General features: G+C 43.4%; 1 protein-coding gene across 9 annotated transcripts in view; it reads left to right on the forward strand.

The window, feature by feature from the left end:
* Positions 1-19,065, forward strand: part of HDAC4 (histone deacetylase 4) — a 264,132-nt gene that overhangs the window by 206,488 nt on the left and 38,579 nt on the right. For all 9 annotated transcript variants that reach the window (XM_076341997.1, XM_076342001.1, XM_076342000.1 and 6 more), the window contains 3 exons: positions 797-983; positions 7,836-7,969; positions 15,346-15,466. In XM_076341997.1, coding sequence (XP_076198112.1) covers positions 797-983; positions 7,836-7,969; positions 15,346-15,466 — 442 coding nt within the window. The remainder of the gene's footprint in view (positions 1-796; positions 984-7,835; positions 7,970-15,345; positions 15,467-19,065) is intronic.

Genomic DNA, 19,065 nt, shown 5'->3' on the forward strand with positions numbered 1-19,065 from the left:
TACATTTTCGGTTCCTTATTGAGCAGCGTTATCTTCATAACAGCGCTGCCTTGAAGGATCAATGCCATTGCCAACCATGCTTGTACAAAGTATTACTTGGTTTATACAGTCACATCTGAGCCTCGTTGCCTTAGTAAATAAATTAAATGTAATATGCTGCTAATGATGGACCACGGTGATACCACTCCTCTGAAAGTGCAGCCCCCCTGCCCTAGTCCTGAATGCATGGTCCCACCTGAGAAGTCTTAAAAATATTATGTCCTTTGCAATTATTTTGCCTCAAAGAGGAGAGGAAATAAACAGAGGAAATGGGAAGGTTGTTAGGCTGTGGTTGGAGTGTAGCAAGCTGGAACAGCCATCCCTTCTGACCAAGAGCCTGTCCAGCTGATGGTGTGGCTGCACAGAGAACCAGCTCAATTGAAAATTCCCTCTCCTGCCTGGGGTCCGGTTGAGCCGGACTCATTCCGTGGTCTGGTGCATCGCACTGTTAAATGCACCAGTGCAGCAAGGTGGGGGCACAGGGGGAGGAAGACGTGGCCAGTCCCAGGAGGAGGATGGAGCTGCTTGTGCTAATGACCCTGCCAGCATGCACCAGCTTCAGGGCTGTGGTTTGAACGTGCTGCGCTTGCCTGACTTCGCTCTAGAAATGTGCACATCTTCATTTGCTACATGTGTGTGTGTCCGCTTATCTATCAGGGAAAGGAGTCCAAGCCTGCAAACCTTAAAAATCCTTAAAAACCCTTTTATGAAGGCACCACGCAGACTTTCAGTAACTACCTGCTTCTTTTCCCCGCAGCAAGCCCTTCTGTTGGAGCAGCAACGTATTCACCAGCTGAGAAACTACCAGGCGTCGCTGGAGGCAGCTGGCATGCCTGTCTCTTTCGGAGGGCATCGGCCTCTGTCTCGTGCACAGTCCTCACCTGCCTCGGCCACCTTCCCGATGTCTGTACAGGAGCCACCCACTAAGCCAAGGTTCACAACAGGTAACGTTTTGAGACACTGGAGGCTGAAGTGGTGGGACTGTTTTGCCTTACATTGTGCTTTTCCGTCCTGTCCCTGCAAAGCCATCTGTTTGGGGTCTGCGTCTCAGCTGTGTTTGTGGTCTCCATACCATCCTGTCTTCTTCGAGGATCAGATTCAGTTGTCTTTCGCCCTGTTGTCCTGCTTGTCCCTTCCCCAGAGGGACAAACACCCTGCAGTCCAAACAGAAAATAACCTGCAAAAATCAATAGAAGCGTAGCACAGTACTTTAATTATGTATCTCCAGGAAAAAAAAGGACAAGTCATACGCTGTGACAAGCCTGATTTAGATGCAAGGCAGAGAGAGGCAATGTTATTGAAAAAGGACAGCATGCCAAATGCAGTATCTGTTGGCTGTATTTTCTGCACCTTCTCCAGTCCCTGTGCAATCTCATGCCATAAGTTATCCACCCTGGGCTCTGTGCCAGCCTACCCCTCCTTCTGAAACACAATCTCTGCCCAGGAGTCTGTGCCTGTAGGTTAGGAAACGTGAGGTGGGTTGATTATTTCAAGTTGTCAGGGTGCAGAAACAGGCTGAAGAGTGTTTTCTTACCTGTTGGGTATTCATCTTGAAGGAAAATTGAGTGCAATTCTGCATTTGTCTAGTGAAAACCAGAAATGCAAAAAAAGGTGTTAATCTCCCCACAAAGGTTAAAGGCAAAAAATAATTGTTCTTCCTAAATCATGACAACCAACTTTTTTCCACCAAAATCCTTTCTGTCTATTCAGTAGCCTTAGTAACAGATGAAAGTTAATTTATGTGCAACTTTTCAAGGCCTGTGTTGGGTGATTAGGCGGACTTATTTTGAAGTCCGCCTTCTTCCCCAGATGTCAAGCTCTATTTTGTGAATGAACATTTTGCAATGTGATGTATGCCTTGGGAAAAAGAAGTGAAAAAAAATCCAGAGCGCCCAAGTAAGAGCAACTCATGATTTTGTTTCTCTTTCACTTATCCATTTATTCTTATTTAACCCACACTTTTTTTGCATCATTAAAATCAGCACTGTGAATCAGGTTTATTTTCAGACACTGATGGTATAGTAATAGTGATATGTTAAAAATGACTGTTCTTCAGCTGCTAGCTGCAGGGTGGGAAGCATGTGCGATCAGCTCTGTAAAAGCCCAAGCAGTATCCCATTTTTGCAAATCAGCCCTTGGAGTCTCTATTTGTTGTTAATATTGAAACCTTGAGTTTCAGCAAAACTGCATTTCTAATGCAACCAGTTATAGCAAGATTATTCTAGATTTTGGCTTTTGCCAAGGATACAAAGAAGGGTAGTCCCCTGGCTCACAGTCAAACCAGATGAAACTTGATCATCTAAGACACTTAGACCCAAAACATTTGTGCTTTAAAAACAAGGAAGCCTGGCCCTACTTTAAGAGATTATTCATTCCCTCTCTTTCTTCCCTTCGTCTCCTCTGGTATTTAAGTTGCCTTGTCAATCATACGCAAGACTTTGAACATACAATAACGTTTCCTACCAGAGGATATAAGTTTGACTCAGATATGTGCCTCTAAATTTCATTTAAAATTACAGGTAACAGTAAGAATGCAGATTTTTGAGAACTGTGCTGCTTTGAAAAGACACTGTTAACAATGTCATGATTTATTTTGCTTGGAGACAGCATTTAAAAAAAAAAAAGGTGGCTTAAAATAAGAGGTGGAATATCACATTGCTTTTATATAGCACCAGAAAATCCAGTGCAATGATACGAAGAATGCTTAGTGTATTTCACCTGTTAAATATCCTTTTCACGGCATTTATCCATGGGGCTCCATGGCTCCAAGGGCTTGATTTTTTCCATTGCCTTCTATCTCGTGCAGTTCTCTACATTTATGCTAGGTGAATGAAGGAGGAAAAATACAATAAAATGCTGTCAAGGGTAGAAGTGTTGGGCGTTCACTGGCACTAATAAAGGTGCAAAGCATAAAAGGTGAGACCTTTATACTAGTCCTATAACTAGTCCTTCACCTCGCATAAAAGGTGAAGGATTAGTTTAATTAACCTTCACTATCTGCTTAACAGTGGCAGGAAAAAAAGAGCCTACTACTATGGGCATGCAAGCACAGAAAGGAAAGGCAGGCATTTCAGCTGTTGAGCATGTGTGTGCGAGTTAGGTTGCTAATCATAGAATCATAGAATCATTAAGGTTGGAAAAGACCTCTAAGATCATCGAGTCCAACTGTCAACCCAACACCACCATGCCCACTAAACCATGTGTTTTCTTGAAGTTGTCCACGATGTGTCAGAGATTGTGTTTCTGGAGGTGGATACTAAAGCTTAATCACTAGGATTGAACTGTTCTTTGAAAGGCAGGAAATTAGTGTCTTGGGTATTTTTCAAAGCAAGCAGTGCTGAAGTGCATCAGGCTTCTTTTTCGCTAGGAAAATCCATCTGTTTGATAAGTGACTGCTTTGGAGACTGATCCTAATATGATTATGCGCTTTGGATTTCAGAGAAACTAAGATTTGAATTGTTGTGATCATTTTGTGAGAGGGCTGGAAAAAACCTCATTCAACTGCCCTAATGAAGCCAACCGTGATCGCTCTAGACATGAATGTGGCTCTTAAGAGATCAGTTGTTGTCCAACAGACAAAGGAATTGTTCATCACTTTCATGTTCAAGATATCATATAGAAAACGCTAATGCTTTCTCTGGACAGAGTTAGGACCAGACAGCTGGAAATTCTGGGTTTTATGTATAATTTGTTTTCCTGTCTCTATTAGTGACCAGTACCTGAGACTTCAAAGGTATAGGGAAAGAACAACATAATACACCTCTCAAGTATGATGTGCATTACTCCACATGAAAGTGAAAACACCGCCCTTCCTGACTTCTTCAAGCAATCAGTTTTATGTCCCGAAGCATGTCATTTAATTTTTGTTCCTACTAGCATATAAAAGAAAGCTAGTCCTTGAACTTGCCCTCGCTAGCACAAGTAGCCCCCGTGGCTTTAATGAATACTTCTGCATGGCACTGTTATACACACTTGAATAAGACTTCTCAGGTTAGGCCATTAATTTGCATAGCTCCAATTATCCAGTCTCTGATCTCCTGTAAAAATGGTTCCACAAATTATTCTAATGTTCTGCATTAAAATATTTTTCATTTCTGATGAAGGCATTTATTCTCTCCCGTGCAGAGCAATACAATTATCTGAACCTCAAATCATATGTTTGTTCTGCCAAGAAAAGCGAGTTGGTTATGCTATAGTGCTGACCTTTAAAAATGATTGTTCTCGTGTCTTAAAGAGTATTGCTTCCAGCACCACTTAATTTAACTGGTAATGGCCAATGTAGTTTTGTAGTTATTTTAAGCTTAAATTGCCAAGCTTTCCCTTGTGTGTGTGTGTGTGTCTTCATCTGAGTGTCCCCTACCATAGGAAGGAACTTGGAACAGTTCCCTTCTTTCCAGTGGTTTAGTTTTTAAAAAAGAGAAATGTTGAGTGATGTGGGATTACAGTACGGAAGAACTTCATTGAGACGCTACTGTTATCATTGAATCATTGGAAAAGGAGAAACTTTATAGATAACCAAATTCTGTAAACCCCACTGTAGTCTCCATTAACAAATAGAGATGAGTAGGTGTCCTGCCACCCCCTTTTCTGAAAACCTTTTGTTTAACCCCTTTGTCTACCAATGTTGATTAGGCTCAGTTACCAAAACCCATTTTAGATGTACGCGTGTATTTTAAACACGTGTAGCTTTCCAGCGCTTGGAGATGCAGATGGGGAGGTGCTGGTTTGTGTGGCTAGGGATCTTGCCCATGGCTACCTGTGTTTACTCTCATCGGTACAGCTCTCTTAGCTGGCAATGAGTAGGATGAGCTGATAAATACCACTGCCTACTTCTGAGCTGACACCAAACTTCCTCCAAAAAAGCTGGGAGATACCTGGCAGATATGCTGCACTGTAGGAAGACAAGGGAAGAACAGAAGGATATAAGGTCAATGCAAAAAGCTGTTTTTTCATTTGCATTTATTTTTGGTTTTATCTGTGTTGGCTTCTGCCCTACCAGACTCTAGGGTTACCCAGGTACAAAATAGAGAACAAGATGGAGACTTTTAATCTGGCTAGGCATTGCTTTACCTATGTACCTAGAGTTGCATCATGATAGTTTTTCAGGAGTTACTATTTAAAGCTTAAAGGCTTGGGGAAAACACCCTTTAAAAAGAAACTTGCAACACAGATTCACATATCAACTGTTTAAATGGTGTTAGACCCCTTCCAACTTTGCAGTGCAATCAGTATAATTCACCGTGAGGTTGTGCCCAGCTCCCAAGTAGCAAAAAGATTTGTTAGAGCAACAGCATTAAGCATCGTCTGGGAATCCAGGAGGCGAGAAAGAAAAGTCTGCTTAAAAAACACTGCTTGAAAATGCTTGGAGTTTTTTCTACAAACTTACATAGGTATGGCATGAACTAGCCTCAGATTTATCTCCAGTAGTGCCCTTTGCAAATGGGGTGCAACTTCTCATTCATAGCTTTCCTACATTATATTTTACTTTTCCCATTTCCATTAGTGAATTCTCTGATGCACTCTCCTGCCTGTGCTCTGTGCAGCGTGGTTTCTCGTTGCCCTTCTCTTGGCCACCACCTGAATGCCTCAATTGCACTATCTTTTAGTCCTCAGTGTCTAAGGTCAGCGTCCTCAGCGGGTGCAGTCCTGGCCCCGCTGATGCCAACAGCAGAGTGCCTGTGGACTGAAGGGAGCCAGGGTTGCACCCAGACAGGTCAACAGCTATCTGATGAATGACTTTGTGCTTGTACTTCTTTTTGTTTAAATTCAAGGCCAATTGTTGACTGTGAATATGTATGTTGAATAGTATCGCATGCAGCTTTCGGCTTTAAATCTATAAAGCCTAGTTGTAGTCCCTGTAGGTATGTCTGGAAATTAGAGAAGGCAGAACCACTTTCTTTAATATGAATGATTTAGCCAAACCTAGTGCAGTCCCATATGGTCTAGGAGGACATCTACATGGGGTTCTTTTGGGTAACAAATACTTTGTCAAAATGCATGATGTCCCCTGAAGGTGAGTTTCCTTCAAAAATAAATTAACCTGAGGCAAGGTTACCACAGACCTTGTGCTAGTTTAAATGAACTCAGACTGGGGTGTTCTCATAGACAGCCAGCCTTACCACTGGGCTACAGCTGCTTCTCAGGTGACACTTACAGTGCTTGCCTTTGCCCAGCAGCTCCTAATGAAGTTTGATGCTGTGAATCAAACATGGGAGACCTCTACAGACCTTTGCAGCACGATCTTATTTAACTGAACTTTGGCTAACCCAAAGGCAGTCAATTAACCAGTGCTCTGTTCTCTTCCTAGAACTGAATGTGGTTTGGGTTTTGTTGTTTTTTTTTTTTAATTCGCACTAACCTACAACAAAGCAAGGAACTGCCAGATACCTCCCCTAAGGCTGAATACCTGAAAGTGTCAGTGCCAGCATTTGCTTCAGAGGGGAAAGTCAAATTTTTCAGTGGCAGAACATGTCTACACTCAGCCAAAAGGTGTGATTGCAGCTGGAACCAAGCTTGGGTACATGCAGCAGCATGGTGCTCAGCTCCAGGTTACGTGTCCATGTATGTTCCCAGAGTCTGGTTTCTTACCAGCCCCTTTGAACTCCATGCAGTTGCAGATTGTGCTGTTTATCGGTACTTGAACTGGCTACATGGAAGCTCCTTGAGCTGTGTTCACACTGCCCGCTTACAGCATAGGTGTGCTCGCCTGGGATTTCGGAGGAGCGATACCAGTTGGCGTGTAGACCCTTTATCGTTGGGATCTGGAAATAGCTCCTGCCTTCACAGCTAATTCAAAGGCTTTAGATTCTCATCAAGACTTCCCATTTGCAAATTTATACTGTGCTTTCAGACAGATATTTCTTGCAAGAAACCTTACTCCTTGGGGGGGGAAAAATCCAACCCTTTTTGTTCTGTTTTCTGGAGCTTCTGGCTGAAGGGAACAGTAGATTTAAACATTTGAGTATGCCTCTCTTGCTTACGTGGAAAAAAAGGTCTTTTGTCCCCAGGACTGCATAGCTGTGGAGGACCTGCTGTTTTCCTCCAGTGGAACATTGGCTATGAAATCATAACTCCCCTTCCAAAAACGTACCCGGGCAACTCTGGAGCATGAATCAGTCTCCTACGCTGTTATGCCATAAATACTTGGTAATGCAAGGGGATTTAGCTGCCTGACTCCCACGTTCAAATGAAACACTACTACTAAATACCTGCATATCGGGCTGAATAATTATGCCCAAGCATGTGCTAATAGCCTTAATTAGCATGTTGTCAAATAATGTTGATGCAAAAGACTTCAGCATAAACTATTCTATGAAACATAGTGCCTGCTAACGACTTATTCTTTCTGGTTTTTCATCCCAAGCCCTAGAGTCATTTTAGCAGCAATTATAAAAGTTCCCAGTGGAAAAGTTGCAAGTCAGTCCCCTCCTAGATCACATTCCTATGCTGGCACCTTTGTACTCATACTGATGCTTTCAGTTGTCACCTCCTTCTGTCACTCTCAACTTCAGTCTGCAGAGATGTTGACTAATTTCTTTTCCATATCCATTGAGGATTTCCAGAGGAAGGGATTGTTGCAGGTTTGGTGCTGTCTCAAAGCAGCATCTTGGATTTTCATTTCTTAGAGCTCTATGGCTCCTGGTAAAACACACAGTGTTTGTCCAGAAGTGTTCAGTTGAATATAAAGTACTGTAGTAAAAAAAAAAAAAGGAAAAAAGGTTTTTTTTCCATATATCTGGCAATTATTTTTTTTTTTTTTTTTTTAACTGAGAGCAATTTTGTAACCTCTGCTGCAGGCCTTGTGTATGACACCTTGATGCTGAAACACCAGTGTACCTGTGGAAACACAAACAGCCACCCAGAGCATGCGGGGAGGATCCAGAGCATCTGGTCCCGGCTCCAGGAGACAGGTCTCCGTGGCAAGTGTGAGGTAATAAAAATACCAGCGAAGGGGGAGATAGGGAGAATTTGGATTTGTCTGGCTGATTCAACTGCTGGATTATGAGTATTTTTGGGGGACTGATTTCTCGTCTGGATGATAGCGTATGTACCAAACCTGCAGCTCGGGCTGTTGATTGCTACCTGGATGTGCAAACTTTATACTGCATTCTGGCTTGAGATTTTTATAGCTCCAGCTGTTGGCAATGTTTTGCCATATGTGGCCTGAGTTTAATCCATTCCTAGATGACTGCTTACACTTGTGTGTGTGCATGTCAGGAGTACTTTTCTGGCGATCTGATTTCATTGTATTGTGATGACTGTTTAGAAATTTCGTGAAATGTTGGAGAATGCTCTTGCCCAATGTTGCAGTGAAGCTGCTTCTGTAATTTTCATTCCTATTCCCTGTAAACCGGAAGTCCCTACCAAGTGTTGGATTTTGAAGCAGCCAAAGATAAGAGCAAGATATGAAGTAACTGTGTTATTTGTTACCACTCCAATCATAACAACAAAAGCTGTGGAGCAACAAGTTTGTATTTCTGTGGTTTAATAATTTTTTTAATACTCTTTGATAAGTCAAACGACTTTGATAATGGTCAACCTATAATGAAGATACTGTAAAAAGAATGAGGGTAGGAGGACATAACTAAGCACTGTTCCATCACAAGAGGTTAAATTCATTGCATTGGACATACATGTTTTAAGCAGAAGGCAAACCAAGATAAAAGCTTAGATACTAAAATAAAAAAACTAATGATTAATAATGGTGATTAATAACTATTATTCATAACTAATAGCAGTGATGATAAATTAATGGTAGCATGTGTTCATCGGTTCTTTGAGCATCTGAGGGGACTGAATCACACATATTTTGAGTTATGTCAGCATCTGGCTAGAAATATTTTCTGAGCAATCAGAAAAGACATCCACGTGGTGGCAGCATTGCCATTGGCTAAAGTTCCCCGTCATACCCTTATTTATCCCTGAAGAGAGCAAGGAAGGACTTCAAACCTGTTTCTGTCTACGGAGACCCATTTAATTTAATTTTGGGATTATTATTTGGGACCAAAAAAAAAGTACTGCACTGCTGTCTAGCTCCTCTATTTAGAAGCAGGAGTTAAATCGTGCAGTGCTAATTGCCTTGCCTCCTAGATGTTACAGATGTCCATCCTGTTACAGATGTTCTCTAATGTGTGAAGGTCTTCATTGTATGATCCCAGGTTATTTTCCTTCATTTGGTATTTTCGGTTGCTCTCATGATTAGAGTTTGATGTTCACCTGCTTTCCACCTGTGTTTCCCTTCTGACCATTGGTGACATTCAGCCTCATCTTGACTTCCCTTTTCAGAAAACTATAAATACATGATGTTAGCTTTCTGCCTTAATTCCGGTGTTTTCTTCTCTGATGGCTTTCTTCAAGGTCTGACCTGCCATTTCAGGATAACCAGATGCTCTAATTGCACTTGTTTCTCTCTCTAGTTAGCTTTCCTTTATCCCCACCATCTCCTACTCCTGCCCAGACCTGTGTTAAAGTTTCCTTCTTTATCCTAACTTTTCTCGTGGGCTTGATGGGCACAACCTTTCCCTGTTTCTCCATCTCCTTCCTACCCTCCACACTTCACTCTCTGTTCTTGATAGTTTTTTTTCTGGAGCCACTTCTTCACTTTCCGCTGTCCTTGACCAATGTAATTCTTTTCCGCGTTGCAAAGCCATTTGGTCACTTCCCTGCCCTTCAGAGTCTTTCTGAACCTCCTCAGTGGGAACCTGTGTATCAGTGAGCAGAGCGGAGGACCACTTCCTTCAGTGAAGATTACCTCCACGTCAGGTGCACTTGCATGGCAAGTGGACAGCTTTTTAGACACAAGTGATCTCTGGTGCTAGGTTGGAGCATGGGCATGAGCTGTTGGCATTGCCTGGGACAATGGACTTGTCTCCTTACTGCAAGGACAGGAATGCTATAGAGTTAACATGTAGAAAATTTCATTCTGTGGGACGTATTCCATTATATGATTGATTTAAAAGGAATTTTGATGTCTGGCCTAATAATTATGATTATTTTTAATAATTATATTACTTTTTCAAATCCTTGTTGTCTATGCCAAAGCTCCATGCAGGACAGCATGAGCTGTGCCCTCTATCCCCACCCACAGTAGCATACATGTGATGTGCGAACTTTAACGGAGCTCTTTATATGAGGATGGTGACACTTAGTACCAAGGCAGCCTGCTATATATCTACAATTTTTTAATGGATTATAACTGCTCCATCTGCATAGCAGCCCTACAGGCACTCAGAAAGAGGTGAATATTTTCAGAATTAGTAGTAGGTCTGCAGTGGGTCAGCAGCAACACCTGGATTATAGCACTCAGAAATTTGCCAGGCTGCACACTTAATTTTTTTGCTGAGCTCCTGTTTTATTCTTTTTTTTTTTTTTTTTTTTTTAGCTGGTCTTGCTGATGGACACATCTGTACACACTCATTTTTATCTTCACTGTTGCAGGTCTGTTGTCCTGTGCCTGAGATGTTATGAGCCAGTTAAATAAGCCCAAGGGCCTGATGTTAAAATTGTTTGTGATTATGTAGTTTAATCCATTTCTTACAACTCATATTTGTAAAAGGACAGTTTGAACTTTGACATTTGCTTATCCTCACGTTTCCCCTTCCTTCCTTAACAGCCCTTTGCTGTAGTCTCGGTGTGGGTATAGTTTGATTCTGTTGGTTGCAAGTAGTTGCTTGACACAGATTAAAAACACAGTGCCCTGCATAGTAAATAATCCCGTACACACTGTGTGGGATCGGACGAGACTCCACTGGATCCCTGTCCTCTTCCAGAAGGAGTTTAACAGCTCTTGTTCCACCCACAACTGCATGCTGCAAAAAAATCCCAGCTCTGCTTTCTCATGCAAGCTCAAACAATTCAGGGTGTTTGTCTCCTGGAAGTGTTCTTTTGGTGTTTCTGTTGCACACATGCCCCAAGCCAGAAAAGGGCTTGCAGATAAATATTTTTATCATGCATGCAAACAAATGCTTGCTTTGAAATTTCAGAAACGAACTAAAACCTGTTTTCATCAGGCAGCCATGAGGCTCCTAGACAACCTGCCAAGTGCTGAGTTCCTACCATTTCTCTCGGAGGCAACAGAAGTGATCCAGAAGGGGCACAAATATTTTTAGAACAGAAAAAAACACATCGCTTCCCCCCGCCTCTCATTTTTCAGCAGTGAAACAGATATGTATATGCTAAAGTTGTCCAAAAACTGTTTTACATCCAGCTGAGGGGAAAATGTGTGCTAGATTTGTGGTGTGATAGGTAAGAGTCTGGCAGAGTCGCACAAGTTTAAAGATGACCCTTTGGAGTGAAAGCAGTTGTCCAAACTTAACGACAGCTGCGGTTTAGAGTATTGCTTGTTTAATTAAGTTAGCTTTATAAAATACGGCAATTACTCTGGTGTACATTCAGAATTTAAAAGCAACAATTATACTAATTGAGGCAGTCTCAATAAAAGACTCTGCCCCCCAAACAAAAACCCGCAATCACAGTATAGTGTAATCTTCCCAGCCTTCGTCAAGAGCGTGAGGAGATCGATAGGTTTTGCTGTGTGTTTCGAAGGTAATCAAATCCCTGGGCTGCTCAACCAGGGTGGGGAAGAATGAGTTCCTCAACCAGGGTCCATCTCCAAGCACGTCTTGGCAGTAATCCTGCGTTGTTTAAAGCATGAGGACTGTTAGCTGAAGGTTAATTGCAGCTGCAGAGGACTGATACTAAAAACCAGACCCAGGGCTGGGCCATCTGTAAGAGCAGAGCCGTGTCTGCGGCATTCCTGGCACAGCATCGGGCGGGTGTCCGGTTGGAGTGCAGGATGGGTCCGGGCGGTGAAGCCTCCAGAGAGCCACTCCATGCCCAAGGTTTCCCATTGCAAAGCACCGAGGGCGTGTGGGAGGTGGTGGCAGTGGTGCCTGGGAAGTTGGTCTCTGGAGAGAAGCTTTGTAGCTGTTTTCATGGGGTTTTGTGGCTTTTTTGGGGCCGCAGCTGGGACAAGATCTGGCTTGCGGTTGCTCAAGATTCATATACTCTTCTGCTGAAACATCATGGGGTGAAAGGGTGAATAAAATGCAAACTAAGAGGCTAGTGGGGTTTTTCTTCTGTTCAAAATGCAAAGGAAAAGCTGGCTCCAAGGAAATAGATGACTAGTGCAGAAGGAAGTGTATAAAGCAGTGGGAGAGGTGGTGTGGTGAAACGAAGGTCAGGTTTTGTGCAGAAAGAGGCACAAAGGAAACAGGGTAAAGAGCCAACTAGTTCATTGGGATTAAGAAGCCAACTCCTGAGCTGAAAAGCTGGGGTTTAGCAGCCAGGAAGGAGGTTAGGCGAGGGGGGGGGGGGGGGGTGCGCAATATGGAGTAAGCAAGCTCAAGTGAAGCCTTAAAGATAACAGTATCAGGACTTAAGAGCTCTTAGAAAGCAAGAAACTGCTCAAATTAGGAGCGTGGATGGCAGGCTGAGCCGTAGACTGAGATACAAGTCGTGATGGGTCTGGAAACAGGAGTGAGGAATATGTTTTATTCTCCAACTTTTATTTTGGGGCGATTTAATTCATTTTCTTGGTGTCTTTGTGTTAGAGCTAAGGACAAAGCTTGTGGTGCGTGAGCTGGGAGATGAGAAAGGTGCAAAAGCATCTCAAGCATAATCCTTTCTAACCAGGCAATGCTTACTGTGATGTTTGTGATATATATTTGTTTCAGTAAGTAGTAGCTTTTTCCTTGAATGTGTTTTACTTGCAACACAGAAGGAAGTTCTCTGTCTGCTCATAGTTTCCATTCAGTTATGGGTGTCACATGGAGGGGAGGGTAATGTTGATACCCTCCTAAAGAGCACGGAGCTTGAATGTCTTGGTAAGGCCACTTACTTTAAATGGGAGCAGCCCTTCCCCATCACAGGGAGCCGAAGCTGTTTGCATTCATGGAGGAGCTGGCACGTTATTGTGATGAGCTGCCGTTCTCCTGGTGTCTTCACATAACACCAAGAATGCTATTTCTGTACGTCCCCTAAATGTAGCAACTGAAAATGGCTCAGTACCTCTTGTTCGAAGGAAGAGTTGGCATATGGGTTAGAGGGAAGCTGTAAGTCCTGAAAGGGGGGACTGAGGCAGGCTTACCACAAACAGAAGAGGAAGACAGGATAAAAGTTCAAGGGGGATTTGCCAGATATTTCCATCCCTTCTGGGTCTAGCATTTTTGTGATTATTGCCTCTTTAATGGGATGCTGTATTTTTGCCTCATCATCAACCTCAGGAAATGCTAGGTGGTGGAGCAGAGCATGGAGAAAATGAAAGAGGAACTCGTGAGCAGAAATGCCAAAATTAGGAGAGGCAGAGTACATGAGCGGTCCTGCCGTGCTTTGATTTCTGCTGCCTTATGCCTCAAACAGTTTTACAAAGTGATTTCCTGTGCACTTTGCAACACGTGATGGAGGCTTATGCTGAAGGTTTGAGACAAAAAAAATCCCTCGAGTTTGTTCTGCAGACCGTGCTTCAGAGGTAAAGGTCCTGGAGTCCCCGTGCCCCCAGCGTGCTGCGCCCTGGGATGCTCTGGCTGGGCCAGGCTGCAGGCCGAGATGGCAGCGTGGTGCGAAAGCTGGAAGTGCTGATGCCTTTGAAGCATCTTGTCTCTAGCACTCCTGCAAAGTAAGCGGCACACAGCAATGCATTCTGAGCGGCAGCAGCTCTCAGGAGCGAGTGGCACAGTTTGATCTTCTCTTCAGAACAGGTTTTCCATTTCAAAGCCTATTTTTTTTTAGGAGTGTGATTTCTTTTTCCCCCCTTTTTTTCCTTTAAGCTATCCATTTTTTTTATTCTCATTAGAAACTCTGCTTCTCCAGGAATGTGGAAGTCTTAAAAAAGCAACTGGCTTCGACAAAGCCAGGGTGAAGTCTGTGCAAGAGGTGCATGCATTCCTGCATGGGCTGCACAGCAGGATGCTCGTTGCTGAGGCTCGTGTCTTGGGTGACCCTGGGACCTCTACAAGAGGCTTTCAGAACTTTCCAATATTTTGCTGTTAATTATTTATATTTTAGTATCACTATTGCAGAGAGGAATAATCCTGTCGTTCCTTCTATAGGAAACAACCCCCCAAAATGACAACTCCTTTTAAAGTGTTTTAGTCAAAATCATGATGAAAAATCGTGAAGTAATTCTAAGCCATATAAAATACTTCTTTTTGTTTGGTTGGTTTTTGTTTTGTTTTGGAGGGGAGGGGCGTGCACGCATGTTTCTGAAGCAAAGCAATCCTTAGTTCTGAATAACTCCTTCCCCTGTCTCATGGCCACCTCTCAACTTACCCCCAACCTCAGCACTTTCTCAACTTGCTGCATATTTCCCCTGCCAACATTTTGGAGGCAGTCGCAAGCTCCCAGTTAAAAAGGTGAGGTGTTTTTTTCCGCTGCTGTGGGCGTTGGTTGCCTTCTCTGGTACACCTGATATCCCCCCCGGCGTCGTCTGCCTGCTGGGGAGCGCTCATTCCTGTGCAAGAGGCCACAGCATGGTCCTTGTATTCCCAAGATTTAGCATCTCCAAGTAGCACTTTGTTCTTACAAACATATTTTCCATCGCAAATGCGTGATGGCAACAAAAGATAAGCCCCAAAAGTATGCTGGACCCCTATGACAAAAAAGGGGAAAAGATCCCCAATTTGTAAAATGTGAAGTGAAGTTGGGTCCTGCTGAAATCAGTGAAAGCTTTGTCATGGTCTTTAGTGAAGCCAGGGTTTTGACTTCGGTGTGCATCTGCCCTTCTGGTTTTCATCTGGCAACAAAAGCAGGGGTGAGCATATTTGGTACAGTACTTCCAGCTCAATGTGCATCATCATATAAGAAGACAATTTCCAACCATATAATCTCGTGGGATTTCCGAGATGAGTTTTGGAGCAGAAAGTTTGTAACTGACTCTTAATTACTCAAAGGTTCAGTTTGGAAGGCAGTGTTTTGGGGGAATTTTTTAGGTTAGCTTAATAATCGTGGAGGGGATGTGTCCGGGGGTGGTTTGGGGGGATGCATTTTCAACAGTGAATCACTTTATAATGGCTTATAACTGAAATCCTGAATATTCAGTAGTCAAGCAATACCTGTGTAATTTAGCAAATGCTCTGCAGTAATATTTTTAAAACGCAAAAAAATCTGAAGATGACTTTATATGTCAAGCTAATATTTTGAATAAGAGATTAAACCAAAATCTGTCCTATGATGAATTTTTTCACATAAGAACCCATTTTAGTTTTTTGCTCACTGTCTTTATGATTTACTAAGGAAAAAGAAAAGTTCTTTAATGAGAGTTAAGCAGTTAATCAGTGATGTCATCACTCCTTTTCTTTCCTCTTTTAGTGCATTCGTGGAAGAAAAGCAACTCTAGAAGAGCTGCAGACAGTTCACTCGGAAGCCCATACGCTGCTGTACGGCACAAACCCTCTGAACAGACAGAAACTGGACAGCAAGAAACTTCTAGGTATCGTTCCGGGGGGGGGGGGGGGAGCGTCCCCTTCCTGACCTCCAGCACTCCCACTGCTGTCCTCAGCCCTGACTCTGGCAAACACTTAGTGATAGCAGTATGAAAGGTGGGACATGGGGCACCCTCCATCCTCAGCTCTAGGCAGTTCCCAAGAGGATTCTTCCCACCTATGGTCAGTATCTGCTTGAGAGTGGTACAAGATACATCTCCCTTTCTTCAGGTAGATCCCTAAACCCTAGATAGCTAAAACTTCCTTTCTTTGATGTCTTCAAAACCTAAAAGGACCCTCTCTGAGGAGGAAGGATAATTCAGAGTCTGTTTTATCCTTGGACACTCTTCTCTGCATGTTAGAAAGTTGTCCGTTGCTAGGTAGGAACTGGAACACCCTACTAAGGACCTGGATCTGCAGCACCAACCAGCTGCATAGACATCAACAAATAGCTGTCAGTTTTGTATGGATGATCTGCAAGAAAGATGCAGGGGCCTCTTAGATAGTCTTACATTTGTTTAATTTGGAGTAAGATTGTTTATCCCTTTCACTGGAGACTGGATCTTCCTGAAACAGGGCTGCATCTGCCATAAAATATAGACGTTTTCCCTGCAAAAAATCTAGGGGGTGGTTGTTCAGGTAACAAACCCCCCCATAGCAACCAAACCACATTGATTTTAGCACCTTACCTCTGTGGAGACATCGTCATCTCCCTTTATTTTGTGCCTTTTTGCAGCAGTAGGTGATAGGCTGGAGGGGCAGTTTGGGAGGTTTTCACGTGGGGATCAGCAAAAGGCAGTTCTGGAACCTAGAAGTTGAGAAAGTTTATTTTGGGATTAGCTTGACTTTGGATGATATAAAAAGAGGATTAACTTGATGGCCTGCATGATGTAGTAGTCACAGCAAAAGAGCTGGAAAGATTTTGCAACATATTCAGTATGTACATTAGATCCCCAAAAAAGAAAAAGCTATTAGCCAGTTGTTTAAACATGTAATTAACACTGTATTTATAGCTAACTTACCACCTCTTTAAAACCCAGAGAAACGAAAAGTAGACACCTCTGGCTGAATGATAGAGCAATTAGTATGTGCAGTTTAAAGAATTTATGATGTCATATCCTTGGTAGTGTAAAACTCATGCCTTGTGTAAGGCATATCCACCAGTCCAAAGAAACAGTGTAAATCTTCACCGGTTGGTCTGAGAAGGCTCCTCGTTTGCAGTTGCACCACCTTCACATTGACTGATTTCTCTGCAAATTCTTGACCCGTAATGCTGAAGGTGTGTGAGGACATGTGTCCTGACCCTGTGCTGTGGTGGGATCCTGCCAGCTCCATTGACTTCACCAGCCTGGAGCAGGCAGGGTTAGCACCCTGCCTCTGGCAGTGGTCATCATCTGCATGGGGGGGCTGAGCGGGCAGTGGGTCACCCTAACCCCTCTCCTTTAGGAGATACCCCTTGCAAGATGCATTTTTAGGGTGGACTGTGATAACACTGCGTGTTGCCTGCTCATTCAAATGTCAGATGCTCTTGAGATACTTTTCCATTGCCTCTTTTACTCTTGGCACAATCTATCAATAGTTCCACTGGCACATTTGGAGATACAAACAGTTTATTTGGTTAGTATTGGATTTGGGGATACCCAGGTTTTGCTGAATCATTCCTGATGGTTTGTTTAGAGAACCTGAGGGAGGAGAAACTTGCTCTGCCTGTGAGTACTTCTGTAGTTTTGCTGTGTCCCCCTATGTCTTTTCTGTAGAGATTAAGTTTATTCCTCTAGCGAAGAGAAACAATTCTAATACCTGAGGGTATTTCAGTACAAAACGTTACCTATTTGGGTGTAATTTGCAAAGATGATCAAGTTGTCAAGGAGCAAGATTCACAACAAATCAGTTCTAAGACTAACCTGTTTGTGGATGTTAGACTGGAGCTTGGTTGGGGCTGCACCTGGGGCTCTAGCCATCCCCCAAAACACTGCCAAGCAGCTGTGTTTTAACTTTCTGAGGCTACAGCCATAGGCAGGGGGTCAGGTCCCCAGGATCTCCAGTGGGAAGGGCTTTCCAGTAGCTCTTAGCTGATCTTAGACCTTGTTTCCTAATCCCACTTGACACTTTTTTAGCCTTGAGCTACTAGCAGTGGAACTCTCTGCCAGCTCACATGACCATCTTTGCCCAGACAGCAGTGGACTGCCTCTTCCTACTGCCCAGCTCTCCTCCCATTGCACATGGAGCTGTGCATGAGCCACAGCTGGCACTGACACTCATGCCAAGCACCAAGCTTGGAGGAAGAGCAAACAGCTTCACCATTCAGCACGGCAGCCAGTCATCCCACTGGGCAGGAGAAAATAAGTTGATGGCTTGACAGCTGGGGAGTCCAGAGGGACAGCATGGCGAGCCAAAATGACAAGAGGAGTGAGCCTGGCTGGGATGTCTGCATAGCACCCAGGGAGAAGTTCTCCTTTGGGAGCAGGGCAGGAAGGGCGATGCTGGCCCTAAAACCAGTTATTCAACTTGATGGCTTCCACAGTGCTGGACCTGAGTAAGGGTAACGGCCACTGATGTGTTGCGAAAACCTCCCTGAAAAACCTCGGTCTGCACATTTGTGTATAGAGGTGAGCAAGCCCGTAGGGAGCCCCTTCTTCAGCCATCCTCTCCTGTTGAGAGTTGAAAAGGCTTTTAAATTTACAAAACAGCTTTGTCAGGTTCTTTTAAATATGTTAGAGCGTAAATGTATGGCAGGTTTGAAGTCTGAGACCAAAGCTTCGTGTGAGGCTCACATATGCAAATGTGAGTTTGTTAGACCTAAGTGTCTTGACATGTGTATGACTGCGATGGGGTGGCTGACTCCATGTAAACTCTTTGCCTTTGATATGTCTATGAGGAAGAAAAAGCATGAGAAACCTCAGCCTAAAAGGAAGAGCTCGTAAAGCAGGGGGATGAAAACGCGGGATGTTTCTTTTTAAGCTTCTGCAAATGATAAGGGGGATATCCCTTCATCTGGCAGTTCTTCAGGAGAAAGCAGGAAGGGGCTAAATAGTTCAGGTTTTTCAGAATTGTAAGCGGGTGGTGTTGTGGCTCTGCTGGTTACTTTTACTTCTGCAATTGTCCTGCAGCTCGTTACTTCTGAGTGTTACTCCTTTCTCAAAGAGTGCCCTTCTTTACACATGTAGAAGAAGAGGCTTGCAATGAAAGCCCACCACTGATGTTGAAGTTACTTTCCCCAGAGGACCTGGAACATCACAAAGATCTGCTTTGCTGTGTTTTATCAGGCAGCTTTGAAGGTGGTGGCCTTCAAGGCAGGTTGCACAACTCTACCCCTGGAAGTGTTGCTAAAGCCCTTGAAAGTCTGAGGATGAAAAATACAAATCCATCTCTCGTTTGACAGTGTAAAGCTTTGGAACCTGTTGAACAAGTTTAAACTTAGGCAAATAAGGCTGCTTTTAATTTGTGGAAAGCAATCATAAATTGTTGTCAAGAAGATAAATATCAAAATAATGGGTGGATTAGCAGTGAAAGATGTGACAGGAGGTCCAAGGCAGGATGATCTAAGAACTTTCATGTGGATCTAATCAAAGAGCGAATCTGGCTGTGCACTCAGATTAATAATACA

This window comes from Aptenodytes patagonicus, chromosome 6 (genome assembly GCF_965638725.1).
Source record: "Aptenodytes patagonicus chromosome 6, bAptPat1.pri.cur, whole genome shotgun sequence".
Classification (NCBI taxonomy): domain Eukaryota; kingdom Metazoa; phylum Chordata; class Aves; order Sphenisciformes; family Spheniscidae; genus Aptenodytes; species Aptenodytes patagonicus.